Below are 22,302 nucleotides of genomic sequence, written 5' to 3'. Positions count from 1 at the left end.
TCAACTGCTGCACCTGCCACCCTATCACTCGGGCTCCCATCTACTGCTAAATTAATTTAAACATTCCCTAGCAGCTCTAGCAAACCCGCCCAAGGTGTAAGCCATCCTTTTTTAAAAAAACAAACATCTTCCACAGAAGTTATCCCAGTGATCCAGAAATCTGAAACCCTGCCCCCTGCACCTGCTCCTCATTGGTCAAATCATTGTATTCTTACCCTCACTGGTGCGTGGCACAGGCAGTAATCCAGAGATTACTATCCTGGGGGTTTATTTTTCAGCTTTTTACCTAACTCCTTATATTCTATTTTCAGGACCTCCTCCCTTTTCCTACCCACGTCGCTGCTACCAATATGTACTGCTCATTCTGGCTGCTCACACTCCCACTTTAGAATTGTGTGTACCCAATCTGAGGCCAAAATAACATCTGGTATTTTATGTCTGCTCCTCTAACTATGAAATCCCCTCTCACTATTGCACTTCTCCTCTCAACCCTAACCCTTATGAGCCACAGAGCCAGACTAAGTGCTAGTGGTTGCTGCAGCTTCCCCCGGGAAGTCGTTCCCCTCCTACAATACTTACCCAATTTATTATTGGGGTGAGCAGCCACAGGGGTACTAATTAGTAGATTAGGAGAGGAATGGGATCACCGTTAGAGAAGCAGTACAGGAGGTTGAGAGCACACACTCAATGATTCAGGAACAGCTCCTTCCCCTCTGCCATCAGATTTCTGAATGGACATTGAACTCATGAACTCTATCTCACTACCTCCTTTTTCTCATTTTGCATTCCATATACATAACAACAAATTTCATGACATATGCTAGTATTATTAAACTTGACTCTGTTTCTGGCACAGACTGATGGCCTCCAATTTGTGAGGAAAAATGTTTTTACGAAGACAGCTAAGCTATGGAACACAGGAAGCACAAAGCCTGTTTAACACACAGCTGATGGTTTGTTAGATAATTTTATTGACAAATCTCCAAGAATGGACAATTGCTGGAATTTTCAGACATCTGGTGAATCTTTCAGATGAGCCAGTCAACCTCATCCATAAACAAACACAATTCACATTTTTCCCAGAGATGATCAGTAAATGACCTCCTCTAACAGCCACAGAGTGTCGTCCAATGAACACTCAATAGCTGGAGGGTAATATATACGGCATCAACACATGTTGTGAAATGATGGGACAGAGGCCCGATTCCTTGTTCTATGAATTTCTGATCATAGTAAAGTGTAAAAGTTTTATATGGAATTTCATAGGACTATTAGACTATCATCCCTTACACTATTTTTTGCATCCCCTGTGACCAGACAGAAATTGTACTGGGAACTATTTGGCTACAAAGTGTCCATCATTACACTGGAGACAGAAAGTGTGAGGAATAATTCATTGGTAAGGAGGTTATGGGCACAGGGAGAAGGTGGAACAATGAAGTTGAAGCAAGCTCAGCATGATTGAATGGTGACATACACAATTGGTCAAATGGCCTAATTCAGATCCTATATCTCTGGTTAAAAAAAAATAGCATTTTTCCTAAAGAATATACAAAACGTCCTGTCATAAAGTATGCAAAGTTCATCTCAAACTAGTTTCACTCAATAGGGTTAATTGGGTAATGAATTGACAGTACCCGTGGTACCAAAAGCAGCAAAAAAGAAAATTCCTCAACCATCTCACCCTCTCTGGGAGTCACCCAGTACAATTCCAGCCTTTTAAGTATCCGCTGCCACAGGCTGGGCCGTGGGCGATTCTCCTCAGATTGCTCTGGTGGTCTCTCTGTGGGGCCTAGGTATGCAATGGAGGCCTGGCGTGTTGGTGGCCAAGTCTGGACAACAAACACAGAAATACAACACACTATTAAAAACACTGTGCTCAGGCTGACAGCCATCAAAACACTATCAATCCTTAAATACAGTTAAAATACATATCAACAACTGAATAATGAATTATTCTGAGACACCTCAAAGGTGCAGCCAATATGACCCAAGCCAAAGGGGTTATTTGGAAAAGGACCAAATTTATGGCCAGAGCTTGTTGTTAAACAAATACTTGGAGAAAGTGAAAGCAGAATGGGTTATAATTCATGAGAGCAGGATGAAGAGATCTTAAAACCTGACCATAAGTACTGGGGCAAAGGATATAGGTAGGTAATGTCAGTGGTCTTGACAGGGCAGTGAAGCTGAGTGTTTTTGAAAAGAGAATGCAAGGACATGAAGTGATTTACAACCACGGGCTTTAATGTTGATTCACTGTTAAGTGGGACAGCTGCTAATTTGGGACAACTCTTAAAGAACAAAAAAAAAGATAGCTGGGTTTTCCTTTGTTTATTTGGAGCAATATGCCACATAATTGTAACAAGACTATTGCCAAACAGTTTCTAACTAGCATGCATCACATGCACTTCTGTGGCCGTTAGACACTACATCATGCTCAAAGTGAACTGGTTATAAACAACACACACAAGATGCTGGTGGAACACAGCAGGCCAGGCAGCATCTATAGGAAGAAGCACTGTCGATGTTTCAGGCTGAGACCCTTCAAACGAGGTCCAGAACGAGGGGTCATAGTTTAAGGATAAAGGGGAAGCCTTTTAGGACCGAGATGAGGAAAAACTTCTTCACACAGAGAGTGGTGAATCTGTGGAATTCTCTGCCACAGGAAACAGTTGAGGCCGGTTCATTGGCTATATTTAAGAGGAAGTTAGATATGGCCCTTGTGGCTAAAGGGATCGGGGGTATGGAGAGAAAGCAGGTACAGGGTTCTGAGTTGGATGATCAGCCATGGCGGTGCAGGCTCGAAGGGCCGAATGGCCTACTCCTGCACCTATTTTCTATGTTTCTATGAAAGGAGAGATACTAAGAGATTTGAAAGTAGTGGGGGGAGGAGGAATGCGAAATGATAGGAGAAGACCGGAGGGGGTGGGATGAAGCTAAGAGCTGGAAAGGTGATTGGTGAAAGTGATACAGAGCTGGAGAAGGGAAAGGATCATGGGACAGGGGGACTCGGGAGAAAGAAAGGGGGAGGGGGTAGCACCAGAGGGAGATGGAGAACAGGCAGGGTGATGGGCAGAGAGAGAAAAAAAACAACTAAATATGTCAGGGATGGGGTAAGAAGGGGAGGAGGGGCAGTAACGGAAGTTAGAGAAGTCAATGTTCATGCCATCAGGTTGGAGGCTACCCAGACGGTATATAAGGTGTTGTTCCTCCAACCTGAGTTTGGATTCATTTTGACAGTAGAGGAGGCCATGGATAGACATATCAGAATGGGAATGGGATGTGGAATTAAAGTGTGTGGCCACTGGGAGATCCTGCTTTCTCTGACGGACAGAGCGTAGGTGTTCAGTGAAACGGTCTCCTAGTCCGTGTCGGGTCTCACCAATATATAAAAGGCCACACCGGGAGTACCGGACGCAGTATACCACACCAGCCGACTCACAGGTGAAGTGTCGCCTCACCTGGAAGGACTGTCTGGGGCCCTGAATGGTGGTGAGGGAGGAAGTGTAAGGGCAGGTGTAGCACTTGTTCTGCTTACAAGGATAAGTGCCAGGAGGGAGATCGGTGGCAAGGGATGGGGGGGGGATGAGTGGACAAGGGAGTTGCGTAGGGAGCGATCCCTGCGGAAAGCAGAAAGGGGGGGAGGGAAAGATGTGCTTGGTAGTGGTATCCTGTTGGAAGATGGCGGAAGTTACGGAGAATTATACATTGGACCTGGAGGCCGGTGGGGTGGTAGGTGAGGACAAGGGGAACCCTATCCTGAGTGGGGTGGCGGGTGGATGGGGTGAGGGCAGATGTGCAGGAAATGGGGGAGATGCATTTGAGAGCAGAGTTGATGGTGGAAGAAGGGAAGCCCCTTTGTTTAAAAAAGGAAGACATCTCCTTCGTCCTGGAATGAAAAGCCTCATCCTGACAGCAGATGCGGCGGAGACGGAGGAATTGTGAGAAGGGGTTAGCATTTTTGCAAGAGACAGGGTGGGAAGAGGAATAGTCCAGGTAGCTGTGAGAGTTTGTAGGCTTATAGTAGATATCAGTAGATAAGCCGTCTCCAGAGATGGAGACAGAAAGATTAAGAAAGGGGAGGGAGGTGTCGGAAATGGACCAGGTAAATTTGAGGGCAGGGTGAAAGTAGGAGGCAAAGTTATTGAAGTCAACGAGCTCAGCAATCGTGCAGGAGGCAGCGCCAATGCAGTCGTCGATGCAGCGAAGGAAAAGAGGGGGACGGATACCCGTATAGACTTGGAACATAGACTGTTCCACAAAGCCAACAAAAAGGCAGGCATAACTGGGACCCATCTGGGGATCTCCCATCCACTGCCACCAACCTCATAGTTCCCACACCCCGCACTTCCCGTTTCTACCTCCTACCCAAGATCCACAAACCTGCCTGTCCAGGTAGACCTATTGTCTCAGCTTGCTCCTGCCCCACCGAACTCATTTCTGCATACCTTGACACTGTTTTATCCCCCCCCTTGTTCAATCCCTTCCCACTTATGTTCGTGACACTTCTCACGCTTTGAATTTTTTCAATGATTTTAAGTTCCCTGGCCCCCACCGCCTTATTTTCACCATGGACGTCCAGTCCCTATATACCTCCATCCCCCACCTGGACGGTCTCAAAGCTCTTCACTTCTTTTTGGATTCCAGACCTAACCAATTCCCCTCTACCACCACTCTCCTCTGTCTAGCAGAATTAGTTCTTACTCTCGATAATTTCTCTTTTGGCTCCTCCCACTTCCTCCAAACCAAGGGTGTAGCCATGGGCACCCGTATGGGTCCCAGTTATGCCTGCCTTTTTGTTGGCTTTGTGGAACAGTCCATGTTCCAAGTCTATACGGGTATCTGTCCCCCTCTTTTCCTTCGCTACATCGACGACTGCATTGATGCTGCCTCCTGCACGCATGCTGAGCTCATTGACTTCATTAACTTTGCCTCCAACTTTCACCCTGCCCTCAAATTTACCTGGTCCATTTCCGGCACCTCCCTCCCCTTTCTTGATCTTTCTGTCTCCATCTCTGGAGACAGCTTATCTACTGATATCTACTATAGTAGATAGTTGGTGAGACATTTAAACAGTAAGATAATTCAAAACTGTTTTGCTCATGCAGCTTCAAGCATTTAGGTTACAGATGCCAGAAATAGCTGGGAGTGAAAATGAAACAATTTCACTACTTCAACAAGTTAGGAACTATGAAGAATTAAGGTATCGACAATCATCTTGAATGTTACAATGAAAATGAAGATTTGGAGGATGTGATCATTGAAAGCATTGTATGAAGAAAACGCATTATTTGCACTAGGTGTCTACATTGATTTTCTTATTGTACGATCAATCAAAAGAACACAGCAGCATATACTGGATGAATTCTGCCGATAACCATTAGGAACAAACACACAGCTTTATAGCACTGTAGTAGTATTGGAAGTGTTCTAATTTGTTCTCCATTTCATTTAAAAACAATTAGTTACTCAGTTAAACAGTAGTTTATAATTTTATACCTTTTTTAATATTTCCATGAAACCAGTTAATTGGGCCAAATGTACTGGTCCTGATGTGTCCCAATTAACCAGAATCCACTGTATTAAAATACTTCCTTCTAATCAAACTCCTTTCTCAGCAACGTTTTGTTAGACATTCTGTATTTGATCAATTGGAGAAAGACAAACCAAATGTAGTTAATTCCTTAACATTCCTTCCTAATTTAAACAAGTTATCGTTGGGGTAACCTCTATAAAGAGTAAAGAGTGATCCAATTAAGCCAAGTTAAGGAGATTTGTTAAGGGTATATTGTAAAGGTTTTAGAGGGCTTATCCAGTTATACCAACATTACCTCTTGAAAATGTAAAAGACCGTGCAGTTTCCATAATTTTGCTAAGAATGCAAGATTCAATTAAGAGTTTCTCAACCTGTGTCATCTCCAACCACAGCTCAAGAAATGGGAAGATTACATCAAGTACTTACTTTAAATACACTGAACAGATGACATGCCTTGTCTTTGAGAGGTCCAAGGTACCAATATCTGCAATGGGATAAAATTGAGGAAACATTGTGAATGGATGAATCATTTATTATTAAACACAAATTCTAGGCAATACATTAGGAGTCAGACTATAGCAAACAGTATTAAGAACACATGTGTATTTATAATGTGACTTTCACAATCTTGGAATTCCCAAATCAGTATTATTAATATGTTATCTCTGCTTTTTATTTATTATAAACCTAATGCATTGCTCCAAACATGCAAAAAGCAAAAATGGAGTGTTTCTTCTTAAACAATTTAATTATCCATTTTTTATCCTCTTCCTCTAGTCGGTACCATAAATCTGAGCCAAGATCTTGATTAGTCCCAAGTCTGCCAAATGTCTGTGGACAGCTGTTTTGAGAACTAGCCACTGCAGCACTGACTATTTGTATCATCCACATGAGGATTAGATTTTCTTTCCACTGACACTTGACTCTAATGGAGGTGGTTTGTAGAATCATAAATGTATACAATCACCAATAACACTAAACAGCAAATTTTTTAGAAAATGTTGCTTTCTCAGAATTATTTGTAATGATAAACCACTTTGAAGCTGAACACAAACATCATTTTGACTACTTGTAACATGTAGGAATTTGGAGAAACAAGAAATGAACTTTTACTGAATATAATGTATTTAATTGCCAAATGGTGCTGGCCCTTTGCAATAGTTCAATAAAGCTAAAAATGTTTTGTTGCTGATTTTTGTTTGTACTCAGTGTCTGAGGCTTCTTGCTTAAGTGTCCAACAATAATCAGCCAGAACTGATGGATTCCAGTTGCCCTGACACCATTTCTCCATGATCACAATATCTCGGAGAAATCTTTCACCATGCTCGTCACTTACAGCGCCAAGATTTGCAGGGAAGAAGTCTAAATGGGTGTGCAGAAAATGAATCTTTAGTGACATGTTGCACTTCATGAAGCATGTTGTCAATCAGCTGCATGTGGTTTGGTGCTCTTTGTTTGCCAAGAAAACATCTTGACTGGCTTCCATGCAATTTTCTCCGATCTCACAAGAAGTTCTTCAAATTGCTTGTCATTGATGACCTATTTGATTTGTGGACCAATAAAAATGCCTTCCTTAATCTTGGCATCAGTTATTCTGGGAAACATCTGTCTCAAATATCGAAATCCTCATTGGAAATTTATAGCCTTTCTAAAATCTGTCCTGCCATGCAGCAACTGCCTGCCTAAGCATGCTGGACAAGATAGAAAACTTTTCAGCTGACATTGTGGGGAACATTTTCACTAACTTGAATCATTAATTGCAATAAAAAAAATAGGCAATTTCAAAAACTGGTGCATGACAGGAAATTTCATGGTGATTTTCATGATCAGCAGCCCCAAATCCAAAAGTACTTAGGAAGCAAAATCTTTGTTGTCCAGTGCAATTGAATGGCTTTATAACCTGTATATAGGAGCTTTCTTTTTAAGTTTATGCAAACCAATTTACCTCCATGTTCAAAACATTTATATACTCGAGGAGCAGTGTCAAATAAAATGGTTACACAGTAGATTATATAATCATGACTTAAAACCGCATTACACTGTTGTTAAGGGTGAAGTGGAATTGGCAAGACTGGACATAGTATTCAAACCTACAGTCTGGAACTTTTGTTGACAGCACCATTTCTAAAACCAAACCAAATGTCTTGGGCCATAATCCAAATTGTCTTGCCCATCAGTGCCTTTCTACTGAAGCAGGTTATTAGCATAACTACTCAATTCTGAACAGAAAGAGGCATAGTTGTTCTCATAACCCTAAAATTTAAGGAATAAAGTAATGTACAGTCTCAGGTTTAATTTTAAAAATTAAGCATCCATTCCCTTAACTTGCCATTTTCACTTTCTTTTTACTATGTCTTACTTTGAGAGTTTAGAAGCTGCATCCCTATATGCTCCCCACCGCAAACCAGTCACTGCAAACACCGGACGATCTTTATCACCCTGGAAGTACATTGGGAAAAATTACATATAGACTTTAAAATGCACATCTGTTCACCATTCAGTTCATCAGTTACTAGAAGCACGGTCTTTTATTAATCACACTACCGTGTGTAACACACCCTTCCTGTAAAACTTCATTTCAGATGACAACTATTTACTTATTTTGTTTTTTTAGAGATATAGCAAGGAGTAGGTTCTTCCAGCCCTTCAAGCTGTACTGCCCCAGCAGCCCCCGACAACCCTGATTTCACCCTAACCTAATCACGGGACAATTTACAATGACCAATTATCCTACCTGGTACATATTTGAACTGTGGGAGGAAACTGGAGGACCCAGAGAAAGCACTCACATTCTACAGGGAGAACATACAGACTCCTAACAGATGACGTTGGAATTGAATGCTGAACTCTGATGCCCGAACGGTTAATGATAGTGTCTGCTACACTATCATGACACCCAAAAGCACCATGTTTATACCCTCTCTCTTTAGACACAATCCTGCGTGTGATTTGGGCACTTTTCATGTTTTGTGTTGGATATGTGGACTTTAACACAACATCCGAACAGGGACTTGAACCCTGGACCCTCAGATTAACAGACTGATGACTGAGCAAACTGTGCTATCTAGGATCCAATATAACTGAACACAACTTCCAATATCATTAACTCATGTTTGATGTTAACTGTTAATTCATGGTGTCTTTATATAAGCCAACTGAACTATTTTCAAAAGAGACCTGAATAAATACCAAGGATTCAAGGGAAAGGGTAAAGTTGAAGGCTGGCCAGGGTGGGGTAAGGAGGCGGCTGGAGAGAGGCCCAAAGCAGACCTTGAGCAATGCTAAAGGATGGACGGACAGAATGGGGAAATGGACTATGGGGCTCTGGATAACAAGGGTGATCAACCAAAAGCACATGAAAAGGTCAAATCCGGAGAAAAGAGTCATTAAAAAGTATCTCAGCAACAATAAAGCACAAAAGATCTCACAGAAGCCACATTGTGAAAACAGAAAAAGGCAGCATGGAGAGATGGGTACATAGTCCTAAAATAATCAGATTTTTAAAAATCAGACAACGTGATACAGTTTCAGTCACATACCTGAAAAAGAAAAAAAGCAATGGGGAATAAAAGCAGTGGCTTTTGCCTTTTGTTTTCCTAGTACTTAATAGCGAAGGAGAGCTTTGTCAATCCAATACTAAGTGCTGGACAACTAATCGGGCAACCAGGCAGAGATTATGAAAGTGGTGGTAAGATGAGCGTTTATTATTAAACTACATTTGGAAATTGATGCTCTCATTTTGAAGATGTTTCTCAGGGCAATTTGTAGATAAGAACATGGAGCAAACCAAAGATTGATCTTTGAGGAACACCAGATATAATATTGTGAGTATGGGAACAGTGACCATTGCAATGAATTGTGGCTACCATAGGGTAGTTAAAATCAAACCAGGCGAATCCAATTACACCTAGGCGGACAACAGTGGATAAACAATTGAGGATAATGTGGTCAACTGCGGCAAAGGCTGCTGATGAGTTGAGAGCAGGCTCACAAGCTTCATTTAAATATAGGAGTCAACAGTTTTGTGAAAAATGACAAAAACAAAACGACGATCTTATTGACAACATGAACATGCAGTGGATATAGGGTGGGTTGGTAAAGATGGAAATTCGAAGCCAGGGCTGGGAGGAAAGCAAAATAAAACTGAAACAGAAAACGCCAGAAATCACAGCAGGTCAGGCAGCATCTGTGGAGAAGACAGAGTTAATGTTTCTGGTGAAACAATATTGACCAAAGTGTCAGTATCTTAATCTCCAAAATGCTGCCTGACTTGCTGAATACTTCCAGCATTTTCTGTTTCCATTTCTTTTGAAGTGTGTCCTGGTAGTTTAGGAAAAGGAAGGGGAGTGGCAGAGCCCAATGGTGAGATGTTTCATTCTTAGTGGCAAGAATCCTTGCAGACATATTGAAAGTGAGTATGAAGGTGATGGGAATAAGTTTTAAAGATCATAATTGTCAATGGAAATAAGCAGCACTGAGCTATCTCAATATTCCCAAGTGCAGAAACTTTATGTGATCCAATCAAATCTAGCGGTGACTGGTTTAACCAGTTGTTGTCATATCCATTTCAACTTAAGTACCCCGGACTTAATGAAGTCAAGTCGTCACTTCTATTGTCATTTCGACCGTAACTGCTGGTACAGTACATAGTAAAAATAAGACAATGTTTTTTCAGGACCATGGTGTTACATGACACAGTACAAAAACTAGACTGAACTACCGGTACATTAAAAAAAATACAGAAAAAAAACTTCACTAGACTACAGACCTACCCAGGACTGCATAAGTGCACAAAACATTGCAGGCATTACAATAAATAATAAACAAAACAATAGGGCAGTAAGGTGTCAGTCTAGGCTCTGGGTATTGAGGAGTCTGATAGCTTGGGGGAAGAAACTGTTACATAGTCTGGTCGTGACAGCCTGAATGTTTCGGTGCCTTTTCCCAGACGGCAGGAGAGAGAAGAGTTTGTATGAGGGGTGCGTGGGGTCCTTCATAATGCTGTTTGCCTTGCGGATGCAGCGTGTAGTGTAAATGTCCGTAATGGCGGGAAGAGAGATCCCGATGATCTTCTCAGCTGACCTCACTATCTGCTGCAGGGTCTTGCAATCTGAGATGGTGCAATTTCCAAACCAGGCAGTGAAGCAAAGATGAAGGTTTTTCCAAAATGGCCAAATGGGAAACAAACATATTAACATGACCACTGTATGAAAGATGATGGTGAGGGTATGTTCAATCTGTAACTATGTAAGAGGTGTGGTTCGTGGAAGGTCAAATGTTGACAGTTCAGATTCAAGAGAATTGGAGACAGATTTTTCCAGCAGCTGACACAGGAGGAAATACAATCTGAGTAGCAAAAACTATTTCAGTTTGGAAACAGATCACCAGCTTCACTCAAAACAAATATTGCAAGTTAAAATGAAATATTGTTTTAGAGATTCAAGTTGTTTTAAGAGTCTGCCCAAAATTTGTTTACCTTAGATATAACACTGCTGATATCAAACATTGTTACATTTATCAAACAACACCAGAGTGCAATTTATGCTGAATATTTAACCCAAACGAGGGTTTTCTAGTTACTGAGGTGCATTTACATTCTGTCTGAGGAAAAAATGTATGCTTGCAAGAGTATCACATGATATTCCAATGCAATGAGGCCAAGGAGAATGCAGTGTTAATTGTGATATTACTGTTCAAGAAAATTTCTGTGACAATTTTACACAAATACAGATAAGTCTAAGTCAAGAAGTCATAGGTGTAAATGAGGAATAGGTGGTTCAGAAGCAATCAGAGTATTTTTTTTTCACCTAGAGAGAGGTTGCAATCTGAAGTGCTTTTCCAGAAAAGCCAAATGGAAAACAAACATAATAAAATGACCACTGTACGAAAGATGATGAAGAGGTCATTCTTTGATAATGAATGTGCTTTGAATCTTTGAATTTAACAGGAGTCTTGATGGGCACCTGAATGACCAAGGCATAGAAGACTATAGATCCAAATGTTGAACAATGGGATAGATATAGAATAGGTACTTAATGATTAGTATTGTCATTTTGAGCTAAAGGACCTGTTTCTGTGCTATATGACAATGAATAAAGGTTTCAGCCAGGCTGAAAATCCTGAAATGACTTTTCATGATCTTGCAGGAGGAAAACAGAAATGAAACTGAAAAAACACATAGGTTAGAAATGTTTTGGGCAGTACAGCAAACACATTTTATTACAAATAACTGGCAACAAGAATGAGGGCACAGGAGGGAAGAACAAAGTTAACTGCAGCTTAACTAAGTTCTCTAACTGTTGAAAAAATATTACAATTATCTCCATAACTTGCATCTTTACAGCAGCCAGCCATGTCATGCTTTTAAACCATTAAGTGGGCCTGCTGTAAGTTACCGAGCAAGTTTTATATATTACAAACAAGAAAAAATATACAGATGCGGGAAATCCAAGCAATACACAGAAAATGCTGGAGGGACTCAGCAGGCCAGGCAGTATCAATGGAAAAGAGTAAACAGCTGATGTTTTGGGCCGAGACCCTTCATCAGGAGTGGAGAGAGAAAAAAAAGAGAAGTCAGAGTAAGGAGGTGGGAGGGAAGGGAGGAAGAAATACAAGATAATAGGTGATAGGTGAAACGAGGAGGGGTGAAGTAGAGAGCTGGGAAGTGGAATGGTGAAAGAGATAAAGGGCTGGAGAAGGGGTAAGCTGATAGGAGAGGACAGAAGGCCATGGAAGAAAGGAAAGGGCGAGGAGCACCAGCGGGAGGCACAGGGCAGGTAAGGAGACAAGGTGAGAGGGGGAAATGGGAATGGGGAATGGTGAAGGAGCAGGGGTGCATTAACGGAAGTTCAATAAATCGACGTTCATGCCATCAGGTTGGAATACAAGGTGTTGCTCCTGCAACCTGAGTGTGGCCTCATCGCGGCAGTAAAGGAGGCCATGGACTGACATATCGGAATGGGAATGGAAAGTAGAATTAAAATAGGTGGCCACTGGGAGATCCCACTTTTTCTGATAGATGAAGCGTAGGTGCTTGGCCAAGCGGTCACCCAATATACATCACATCTCACCAACACACAGGAGGCCACACCGGGAGCACTGGATACAGTAGAGACCCCAAAAGACCCACAGGTGAAGCATCGCCTCACCTGGAAGGGCTGTTTGGGGTCCTGAATGGTAGTGAGGGAGGAGGTGTAGCACTTGTTCCACTTGCAAGGATAAGTGCCAGGAGGGAGATCAGTGGGGAGGGACGAATGAACAAGGGAGTTGTGTAGGAAGCGATCTTTCTGGAAAACATAAAGTGGGGGGGGGGGGGGGGGGAAGATGTGCTCGGTGGTGGGACCTGTTAGAGAGATGGCAGAAGTCCTGGAGAATTGTGTGTTGAAAGTGGAGGCTGGTGGGGTGATAGTTGAGAACAAGAGGAACCCTAACCCTGGTGGGGTGGCAGGAGGATGGAGTGAGGGCAGATGTGTACAAAATAGAAGAGACAAGGTTCAGGGCAGCATTGATGGTGGAGGAAGGGAAGCCCCTTTCTTTGAAAAAGGAGGAAATCTCCTTAGTCTGGAATGAAAAACCTGATCCTGAGAGCAGATGCGACAGAGATGGAGGAACTGAGAGAAGGAGATGGCATTTTTACAAGAAATAGTGTGGGAAGAGGTACAGTACAGGTAGCTGTGAGAGTCAGTGGGTTTATAAAAGATATCAGTGGTTAAACTGTCTCCAGAGATAGAGAGATTGAGAAAGGGGAGGGAGGTGTCCGAAATGGACCCGGTAAATTTGAAGACAGGGTGGAAGCTTGAGGCAAAACCAGGTAAATTTGAGAGTTTGTATATTATCGCATTGTATGATTGTCATATTTAGGACAATTATTTGTTTATTTATATTTTATTTTCCCCCCTAAATTATCATGCATTGCACTGTATTGCTGCCACTGAGTTAACAAATTTCATGACATAGCGGTGATATTAGACCTGATTCTGAATTAAGATTGCTGCAAACATTAGATCTCGAAACCAAAATCCTGGATTATTCATTCATTCATCATCCATTGATAGTTTTTAATTGACTTTCAACCAAGGAGTTGAACCAGAGTAATTCTGGCCATTCTTTAAAACTAGACAAACATTAGGAACTGCTGGAAAATATTTCACTTCTTACCTTTATTTCCAACACGTCCAGCGGAACAGTCTCACCTTTAACAATTGCCAGTGTGGCATTTAAAATGTGTCTGCAATGCACAGCAAAGGAGATGTGACAGTCCAAAAACAACTCATTCTCAACTGCAGCAAACACACTTATTTTCAGCATCACAGTAATGAGCATGAAACAGGACAGCCGAGCTCCCCTGATGGCCTATTTGGTTAATGCACCAGTAACGTTAAGCAAAGCCACCCGGGTCAGAAATGGGTGTAATCTTAGCCAAGACCAAAGGTTTTAAAACGCGTGTAAGTGCCCAGGCATGAAAACAAATAAAGCCCTCAGATTTTGCTGTGTAAGATAAGCATTTCCTTAAAATAGGAATAAACCATAAGAAAATTAAAACATCCCCAGATCTATCCAAAACTCATTAAGAAACCTGTCTATTTTGTACACATTGAACCCTTGTCAGTATTTGAAAGAGGGCTGGAGAGACATACAAATCAACACCAAATGTAAGCCAGGATCTTCAAGAGAACGGAGGAAAATATATTTTCAAATCAAGACAATTGAAGCCTCAACCTGCCCTAGTACCCATTTCAGAACAGTGAGATACAGATGCAGAGAGTGTCAGAGGCATGTGCAACTCTGAATTCAGCAATATATGAACACTGACTGAAAATAAAGGGGTCCACTGCTTTCCTCTTCTCCCTGATTAAATGTGGACAGTCCTTTAACAGAACATTACAAATTATTAGCAATACAATCGGCAGAGAACATTAGAAATTCCATCATTGGTTATAAGGAGAAATTGCTTACCAGAAACTAACATGGAAGGCAATTCTGCATAATTATTTTATGATTGACAAACCTGCATTTAATATTCCAAAAGTAAGTCAAACTATCATAGCCAACCTAACTCCAATGGTTGTACCTCCTCATCAAATTTCAGTAATGAGGCATTACTTACCTGACCTGTTCTTTGCTGGTAGGATAAAGTGCTTGGCTCAAAGAATTCATTTTTCCCAATGGAATAAATCCTATGGGGATCTTACTAAAGGTAGCCTAAAATACAAATATATATATATAAAAAACTTATTTTGCACCTCATATTTCTTTTAGTCAGTACACTGGGGACAAAATGTTCTTCATGACCATAAGAAACTGGAAAGAACACTTTAAACAAGGTTCTTAATTTAAATACTTTGAAGATGAAAATGCTTCTATCCTTTAATAAAGTGTATGTTTTGTAAAGCAGGTACCTTCTATTACATTCATTTCTTCATAAATGGTACAATCCTTTTTTTCTCTACATTAAGAAACAGCTCATGGCTAGCAAGAGTAAGCCAATCTCAGCACTAAAACAAGTCGAAGACCTTATTTTTCCCCCTACAATGATTTAAAAAATCCTGCCACAGAGAACAGTGTTTGATGCATCTCTATCACAAAGCTCTAAAGCAGAAGTGTCTGCATGAGAATTTTGATTTCAATTTTATAAATTTACCTCAATAGAAATTATTGGTGTGAATCATAATTTGTGATGTGAATTGCTTACCTCATCCTCCCTGCGAAGAAGACCAGTTATTACCTAATGTAAGAAGAGAAGTGAAAACATGATCATCATCAATGCTCCTAAATCATTAATTCACTCAGTAATTCCCAATTTTTGGGACACATATGTAGTTGAAAGCACAATTAGTACCAGTTCATATAATAATCATAACATTTCAGTATTGATGTACCAAGAATATACAATACTCTTAGGAATCATCCATTTTGTTTGCAAGTGTGCCTTGTGTGATCAGAACGAATTAAGGCTTTGCTTTATAAATGCAGATTTTGATGACAAATCAAAGGCTTAATAAAAGTAACTATCAACAATAGGAGGGTCCTCACTGGCTACAGCTTGCAGTTCCAAAAGGAGCTATGGGCAAGCAACCACTTCCTATCAAGAGCCACATTTATACAGACATAAATGCATTCCTGGGGTAAATTGAGCAGCAGATATCAGCACATCCACTGTTGGGGGGAATCTGCCTCACTTGAATGAGGATTTCTGATTCTGCAGTTGGGAGCAAAAAGGCAAGATTTATTTTTCAAATATTTTATTATTTGTTGCTTTTAATAATTTATCAGTATTTTGATTTAACAACTTTAATAGTTTTTAAATAGTTTTCAAAGACATTCAAAATCCATTAAAATTAGCCAGGATTTGCCACACCCTTATTCTTATCTCCCCATTGTTGAGGCACTTCGGGTGAAGGGGGTTACAAATATATTTGCTTGTTACACTCAGGTGAAAGGCTCAGATCCACTGGTCCTCGGCATTTGGTCCAGGTAAGAGTGAGTGGTCAACAACTTGAATCCACTACAACTCCTTGAAATGATCCAAGATAGCGGCACGACGCAGCTTGCAGCGGCCACTCCGGAACTGATTATCTGTTATTTGTGAAGTGGGATGCTGTGCGCAATCATAATCGATTGAAAATGGATGTGGAAGCACGGAGGAACATCGGGAAATTCCAGGAAGCCCTTCTTCGTTGCTGCTGCTGCTGTGAGGTCCGGGACTCTGCTGGGAAGAACAGGCCCCCAGTCCTCGGGGTTGCGTTGCTGATGGTCGTTGGCGGGGCCGTCTTAATACGCTCGGCAGAGGATGGTGCTCGGAGAAGCTGTGCCGGAGGGGATGGTCGTTGGCTCGGAGGTTCGATGGACTCGGAGTCCTTTCGACGGACTCAGGTTGCTTTCGGTGTGTGCTGTGTCTGCGAGGCTGGTTTCGACGGAGCCTCCATTGGGTGCTGCATCTGCGAGGCTGAGTCGGGCGGCGCCTTGGAAGTCCATAGCTGGGGTACTCCCTTCTGCCGCCAGCGTGGGATGGCGAGTCTGTTGGGACCCTGGGGACTTGTGGAAACTGTGGTGATTTCTTTTGAACTTATAGTCCTTTAACATCTTGGACTATTTTTACTGTGCCCATAGTCTGTTTTTTATCAATTATGCTATTGTTTGCACTGTTGTAACTATATGCTGTAATTTTGTGGTTTTGTGCAGGCCTTGTAGCTTTAGTTTTTGGTCTTGTTTTTGGTTTTCGTCTGGTGGATTTGGAGCTCCTTTCCGGGGAACGCGCTAGACAGTAGCGCGATATTAATACGCAGCAGCCTCTCCGGACTCTGGATTGGGAATTGCCAAACGTTACTTGGATTTTCTGGTGGAGTCTGTTTTGTCATATGCTTTTGTGATATCATTCTGGGGGAACGTTGCTTCATTTTTTAACTGCATTGCATTTGTGGTTTCTAAATGACAATAATCTGAATCTGAATCTTATCTATCCAAGCAGAGGGGCAAGGGAGGAAGAAAAGGTAAACTACACAGCAAGTTATGGGACAAGGGTTAATTTATTACCCAAAGTTAAAGTGAATCAGCAGTGACATTTTTCCCTATTTCTATTCATTAAGAATTTTAAAATACTACAATTAATATTTGTGCTATCTAAGCTGAACCATTTCTAGGGTTGAAACAAGTAAATCACCCAGGCTGGTTCTCCTTTCTCAACCTACATGGTTACCTTATAAGGAAATGATTAGAGATTAAAATCAATTAGCATGCTTGACCAGAACATTTGCACAGAGAGGCATTTTCACAATACTCACACCAAATCCTTTAGTTTGCAATAGTTCAAATGCTTCTACTCACAAAACTATTCAACTGTACAAACTCTAGATTTGTTACTTTCTGCAATCTAGAAGGCCTGGTTTTGTACTGAATCTATATTACTTGAATTATAACTCCAAATAATCTACGTAGGAAGACAAGCAGGTATCCATGTTCAAGCAAGTATTCTAAAGTGGTAATAACACTTTACAGAGATGGAGAACTACCAGGCTGCATTGTCCAGCTTCCTAGTTATATCACCAAGAAGAAAAAATCTGAACTCCTGCACTAGGTTTTCTAGGACTGCAAATGATCAATGAAAAATTATTAGATTTTTGGTCCATGTAACAGTGATTTTTGGGGTTTAGGACATATACATTTAGCAACTGACTCTGACTCCCAGTCTTCACATCTGAAAATGTATGGTGCAGAAAATTTGGAGTGCAGCTCTAAACAATAGGTTCCTAAAAGCTGTGAATCCCAGAGCAGACAATGCGAAATAAAATTCATTTGGATATCTGTGGCATGGTTGCAAATCAGGAGGTGTGAAGGCTGTATGCAGTTTCAAAGAAAGCATTGTCCATGCATAGTAAATAGGGAGTTCTCCTTTGATGTTTGGCACATAAAATATCGACACTGGGCCAGCGAGACCTTTTGACCGAAAGCCTCTCTATATGATGCCTGCTGTACCTTGTTTTGTTGAATAAAGAAGCTGCTTTGTATCTACCAGTAATTTTCTCCAGTGACTTCACTCATGCAACAACAATGGGAATACTGTTCACTTGCAAAAAGACAATACTTTTTCTAATGCATCTCTGCACTTGCAATTCCTCCATTTGGTGGACGGCTACTGACAATTGCTAACCTGCTAACGACAAGTTAAGAATGACTCCTCTTATGGTTCTTTTTGAGCTCAAGGCAGCTTGTGTTCTGAAAAAAATTACAGAATCAAATTAGCAGCCCAATACTCTTACACAACAAACATTTAACTAATTGCTACTACCTTCTCATTAACTGGACCTGGTGATGAAATTATTTCCAGATAACTTGCAAATTCCCTTCTTGCTATTTATCTGCAGTACAGAGTATATTCAGTTTTACTGCTAATTGGAATTTCAGGTGCTCTGTGGAAATCTACTGTCTGTACCTCTTGTAAGGTGCCATCACCTCCAGCAACAACAATCATATCAGTGTCTTCCATCAGCTCCAGCAGCTTTTTTGCTTGGCCCTCATAATCAGTCTGCAATTGGAACAGAGACAAGATTACATTGTGTTGCTCATCATAACCCGCTTTTCTAACAAAACTATGACATTTAACATACACAAACATGCTGCTCATTTCATAATATTTAACCAAAATCCTGAAACATTATTAATGCCAAAGAATCCAAAAGGAGGACAAAATCCAGACGCTCTAATGGTTATCAGTGTTACAACTTGTACTAATTAAATCTATGAAGTATAAAATATAACATAAGTTGTAATCACTCATATAGGAAGCACAGAGTAAAATTAAGGAAAAACAGACAGAAAGCAGAACTTTATAACGAGTTGCTACGGTCTCTATCTTAACAGTTTAAAAAAACTCTTCTTTAATTATGTATTTTCACTAGAAATCTCAGTGACAGCCCTGAGATATTATTCATATTATTAGCCTTCATATTATTAAAAAGCTAGCCTTTTTCATTGACTATTAGATATTGCAAAATTGTAATTTTTTTGGCCACAATTCTTATTGTAGAGACTTATAATGTTACCAGTTCAGTGTTTTCCTACTATGAATGAAGGTCATTTATATTTCTGAACTGTTTGAAGTTGTTGCCAGCCTCCAGCAAGTATACTAACAGGTGCTGAATCCTCTTATCTCACTGTTAGCTATGTCATTTCAAAATGTCTCTGGGAGAAGAAATTTGGTATAATTCAAATCAGGTTTTGGCTTTAACATTTAGTACTTCAGTGTCAGATTTATTCTATGGATAGAGATTATTTCACAGAGATAGCTCTAATCATATAATTTCCGTAGAAATACATTGCAAGGATGTTTCATCTTTGCCAATTTTTCTGATTTCCCACCCTATACTATTACTGCATTCATCCAGAGAAGTGGAGAATGGTAATCCATTACAGTTCTTTTCTTTTTTCAATATTTTCATTAATTACTACATAGAGGAATATAGAGTACAAGAAGATATACAAGTAAAAAAGATAAAATAATACCAAATACATTATATTTGAATCATACTTGCAATCTCATTACCCTATATTCATGTAAATTAAATTAAATTGAAATATTGAAATGTGATAATCTTATTATATAAAAAAAGAATCTAAGCCCGCTACCAACATTGAAAGAAAGAAAAAAGGGAAAAAAATCATTATCATATAGTGAAATATGTTATTAGCCAGCATCTGTACTTTAACAGCAAATCAAAGGTTTTGAAAATAGTTCAAAAATGGTCCCCACAATGTTTGAAAGTCTTGGCTCGATTCAGAAATTGAACAACAGATCTTCTCTAAATTTTAGCATGACATAACATCACGTCACCATTGAGCATGAGTAGGCAGAATGACATCCTTCCATTTAAGCAAGAGCGCCCTCTTAGCTATAAGAGAAATAAAAGCCAAAATGTGCACATCCGATGTCTCCAAACTAATATCTTTTCCTGCAATAATACTGAATAAGGCAGTCAAAGGGTTAGGCTTAAAATTTACTTTGAAAAGTACAAAGTTTGGAATACTTCCTTCCGATATTTTTCAAGACTCGGGCATGTTTAAAACATATGAATTAGTGAAGCTTCTCCATTATTACGTCTATCACAATAGGGAGATAAATCTGAATAAAAATTAGATAGCTCATCCTTGGTAGGAGGGGGTGACGGGCACATAACGATGAAGTGTTAACCAATTAAAAAATTTCATTCCAAGTTTCCTCAGAAATTGAAGTCTGTAAATCTTGTTCCCAGAGATTTTTAATTTTGTCTAAAGAAGCATTTATCACTCCCAGCAACATGCCATAAATAGTGGATATTGAACCATTATGAAATTAGTTCTTTTTTCAAATTAGAAATTACATCTAATAAGTTCTTATCAGGACTTTAAGGAAATGTATATAATTGAGATCGCAGAAAGTCTCTAATTTGTAGGTATCGAGAAAAGTGGGTTTGTGGTAAGCGATATTTAGCTGACAATTGTTCAAATGAAAAGAGACTTCCTCCAACAAACAAATCCTGGAAGCATTTAATACACAATTGATCCCATTCTTTAAAACTAGATCGGTCATAGAAGATTTAAAAATAATTTCAGTTCTAACATCTCCCTCATGAATGGTATATTAATTAAGGAAAACATTTTCTTTCTCTTTACAGTGTAATAAAGGACTTATAAATGCTAATAATGTACTAGGGTGTATCACTTATTTTTTTTTAAACATCCTTACAGCTATTCAACCCTAATGATGCAAAACATTCAGAAGCACCAAAAACTATCCTTGACAGCAACTCTAGGGACAAGGTTTACCCATATTTTAAAAGATGTCTAAAATAATTCCAGAAATGAGACCCGTCCTAGTCCACACCATTATCTGGTTGCTTTGGACATGCTGCCATCCAGACCCTTGTTGGTTAGCTCAAGCACCATCTTATTCAGCAAGACTCCTTCTGGATTGGCAATGCCAGGGCACGATGAACTTGTGGAAGGCCTTGCTCAAGAAAATCCAGACCCCCTTTTCTTTGCCCCTCTTCCACAATTGCCAATTATTTCTATTCTTGACAACCTAAAAATCACCACACTGTGACAACTAAGTACTGATTTGCACACATCAACACTGATATTTGTGAGCATTGAATATTCAGACTCTGGATCATTTCCATATTTATGTAAACAATAAGTGTTTCAGAAAAGGAACATATAGAAACAATCTCCAAGCCATTAGACTAGTTGGAAGCAACTCCTTTATATTTCATCAGACTGTACATTTACAGAGCCATTAACAAGGATAGTTTAAAATTCATATATTCTTTTGCATCCCAAACATAATCTAACCACAGCCAGCTAGGTTTCCAAAGCATCTGTTCAAATTGCCATCTTTCATAGCAGTAAACTTTAGAAAACATTTGAAGATAAGAATAACAAACAGCTGTTTTTTTGATTAATTGCATTGACAGTAATGTAATTATTTTAATTTATTTGATTATATAATGTCATGAAACCCTGGCTGAAATAATTATGATATGAATCAGAGAGAAATGCCATACTATAAAATTTACGATGTATCTCACTAAACAGGTCACAATTGGTTATCATTTATTTCTGGGTTTCCTTCACTACCAGTAAAACTTCTTACGCATGCCAATTTATTCTCTGAGTCCTCACCTTAACTACTGTTACATCAAGCCCAGCAAGGTGTAAAATTGGAGCTGCATTCTTTTCAAAGAGATTTCTTGCTTTTCTGTGAAATATGACGCAAACACTTGTAATCAAAGCAACATATCTGATTGTTCTTCCTGTATAATTATTAACTTTTCTTAAAAAAGTGCTTATTCGCTAATAACCACGTGGCTTTATTACCAATTATTAACACAAACATTTCTAAAACAAAACAGATCCAGGAGTTTCAAGAATCAACAACAGTTTTTCAAGTCTGCTTTCAACACCACTATTCCAGTAGTGGAGATATGTTTGCGTTGATCAAGAATGTTATACTGACTCAGAAATTATGAAAATAAGTTACTCTTTGCTTATTCAGAGTCTGCTAGTCTTTCTCTCCAATCCACCCTTCAGTGGGTTTGAAGCAAAAATGTAGTTTTAGTTTTTACTTCAGATTTTAAAAATATTATCTTGGTCATTACTCAAATGTTCAAAGGTTGATTTTTTAAAAATCAAAGCATGCATCAATATACAATTCTGAAATTCGTCTTCTCCAGATAACCACAAAACAAAGAAAGAATATGAAAATCGCTTAGAGAAAAACATCAAACCCAGCCCCA

The 22,302-nt window shown here is 39.8% G+C and overlaps 1 protein-coding gene across 3 annotated transcripts in view; it reads right to left on the bottom strand.

The window, feature by feature from the left end:
- Positions 1-22,302, bottom strand: part of agk (acylglycerol kinase) — a 47,608-nt gene that overhangs the window by 12,620 nt on the left and 12,686 nt on the right. For 2 of the 3 annotated variants that reach the window (XM_073059335.1, XM_073059334.1), the window contains 7 exons: positions 18,465-18,557; positions 15,228-15,260; positions 14,643-14,737; positions 13,694-13,763; positions 7,896-7,975; positions 5,963-6,020; positions 1,685-1,832 (listed from right to left, as the gene is read on the bottom strand). In XM_073059335.1, coding sequence (XP_072915436.1) covers positions 1,685-1,832; positions 5,963-6,020; positions 7,896-7,975; positions 13,694-13,763; positions 14,643-14,737; positions 15,228-15,260; positions 18,465-18,557 — 577 coding nt within the window. Of the gene's footprint in view, positions 1-1,684; positions 1,833-5,962; positions 6,021-7,895; positions 7,976-13,693; positions 13,764-14,642; positions 14,738-15,227; positions 15,261-18,464; positions 18,558-21,688; positions 21,765-22,302 lie in introns of all 3 variants that reach the window. The other variant, XM_073059333.1, reaches the window with a different exon arrangement.

The sequence above is a fragment of the Hemitrygon akajei genome, chromosome 10 (genome assembly GCF_048418815.1).
Source record: "Hemitrygon akajei chromosome 10, sHemAka1.3, whole genome shotgun sequence".
NCBI lineage: Eukaryota > Metazoa > Chordata > Chondrichthyes > Myliobatiformes > Dasyatidae > Hemitrygon > Hemitrygon akajei.
The sequence above is the reverse complement of the archived record's forward strand: the minus strand, read 5'-3'. Positions and strand labels throughout refer to the sequence as shown.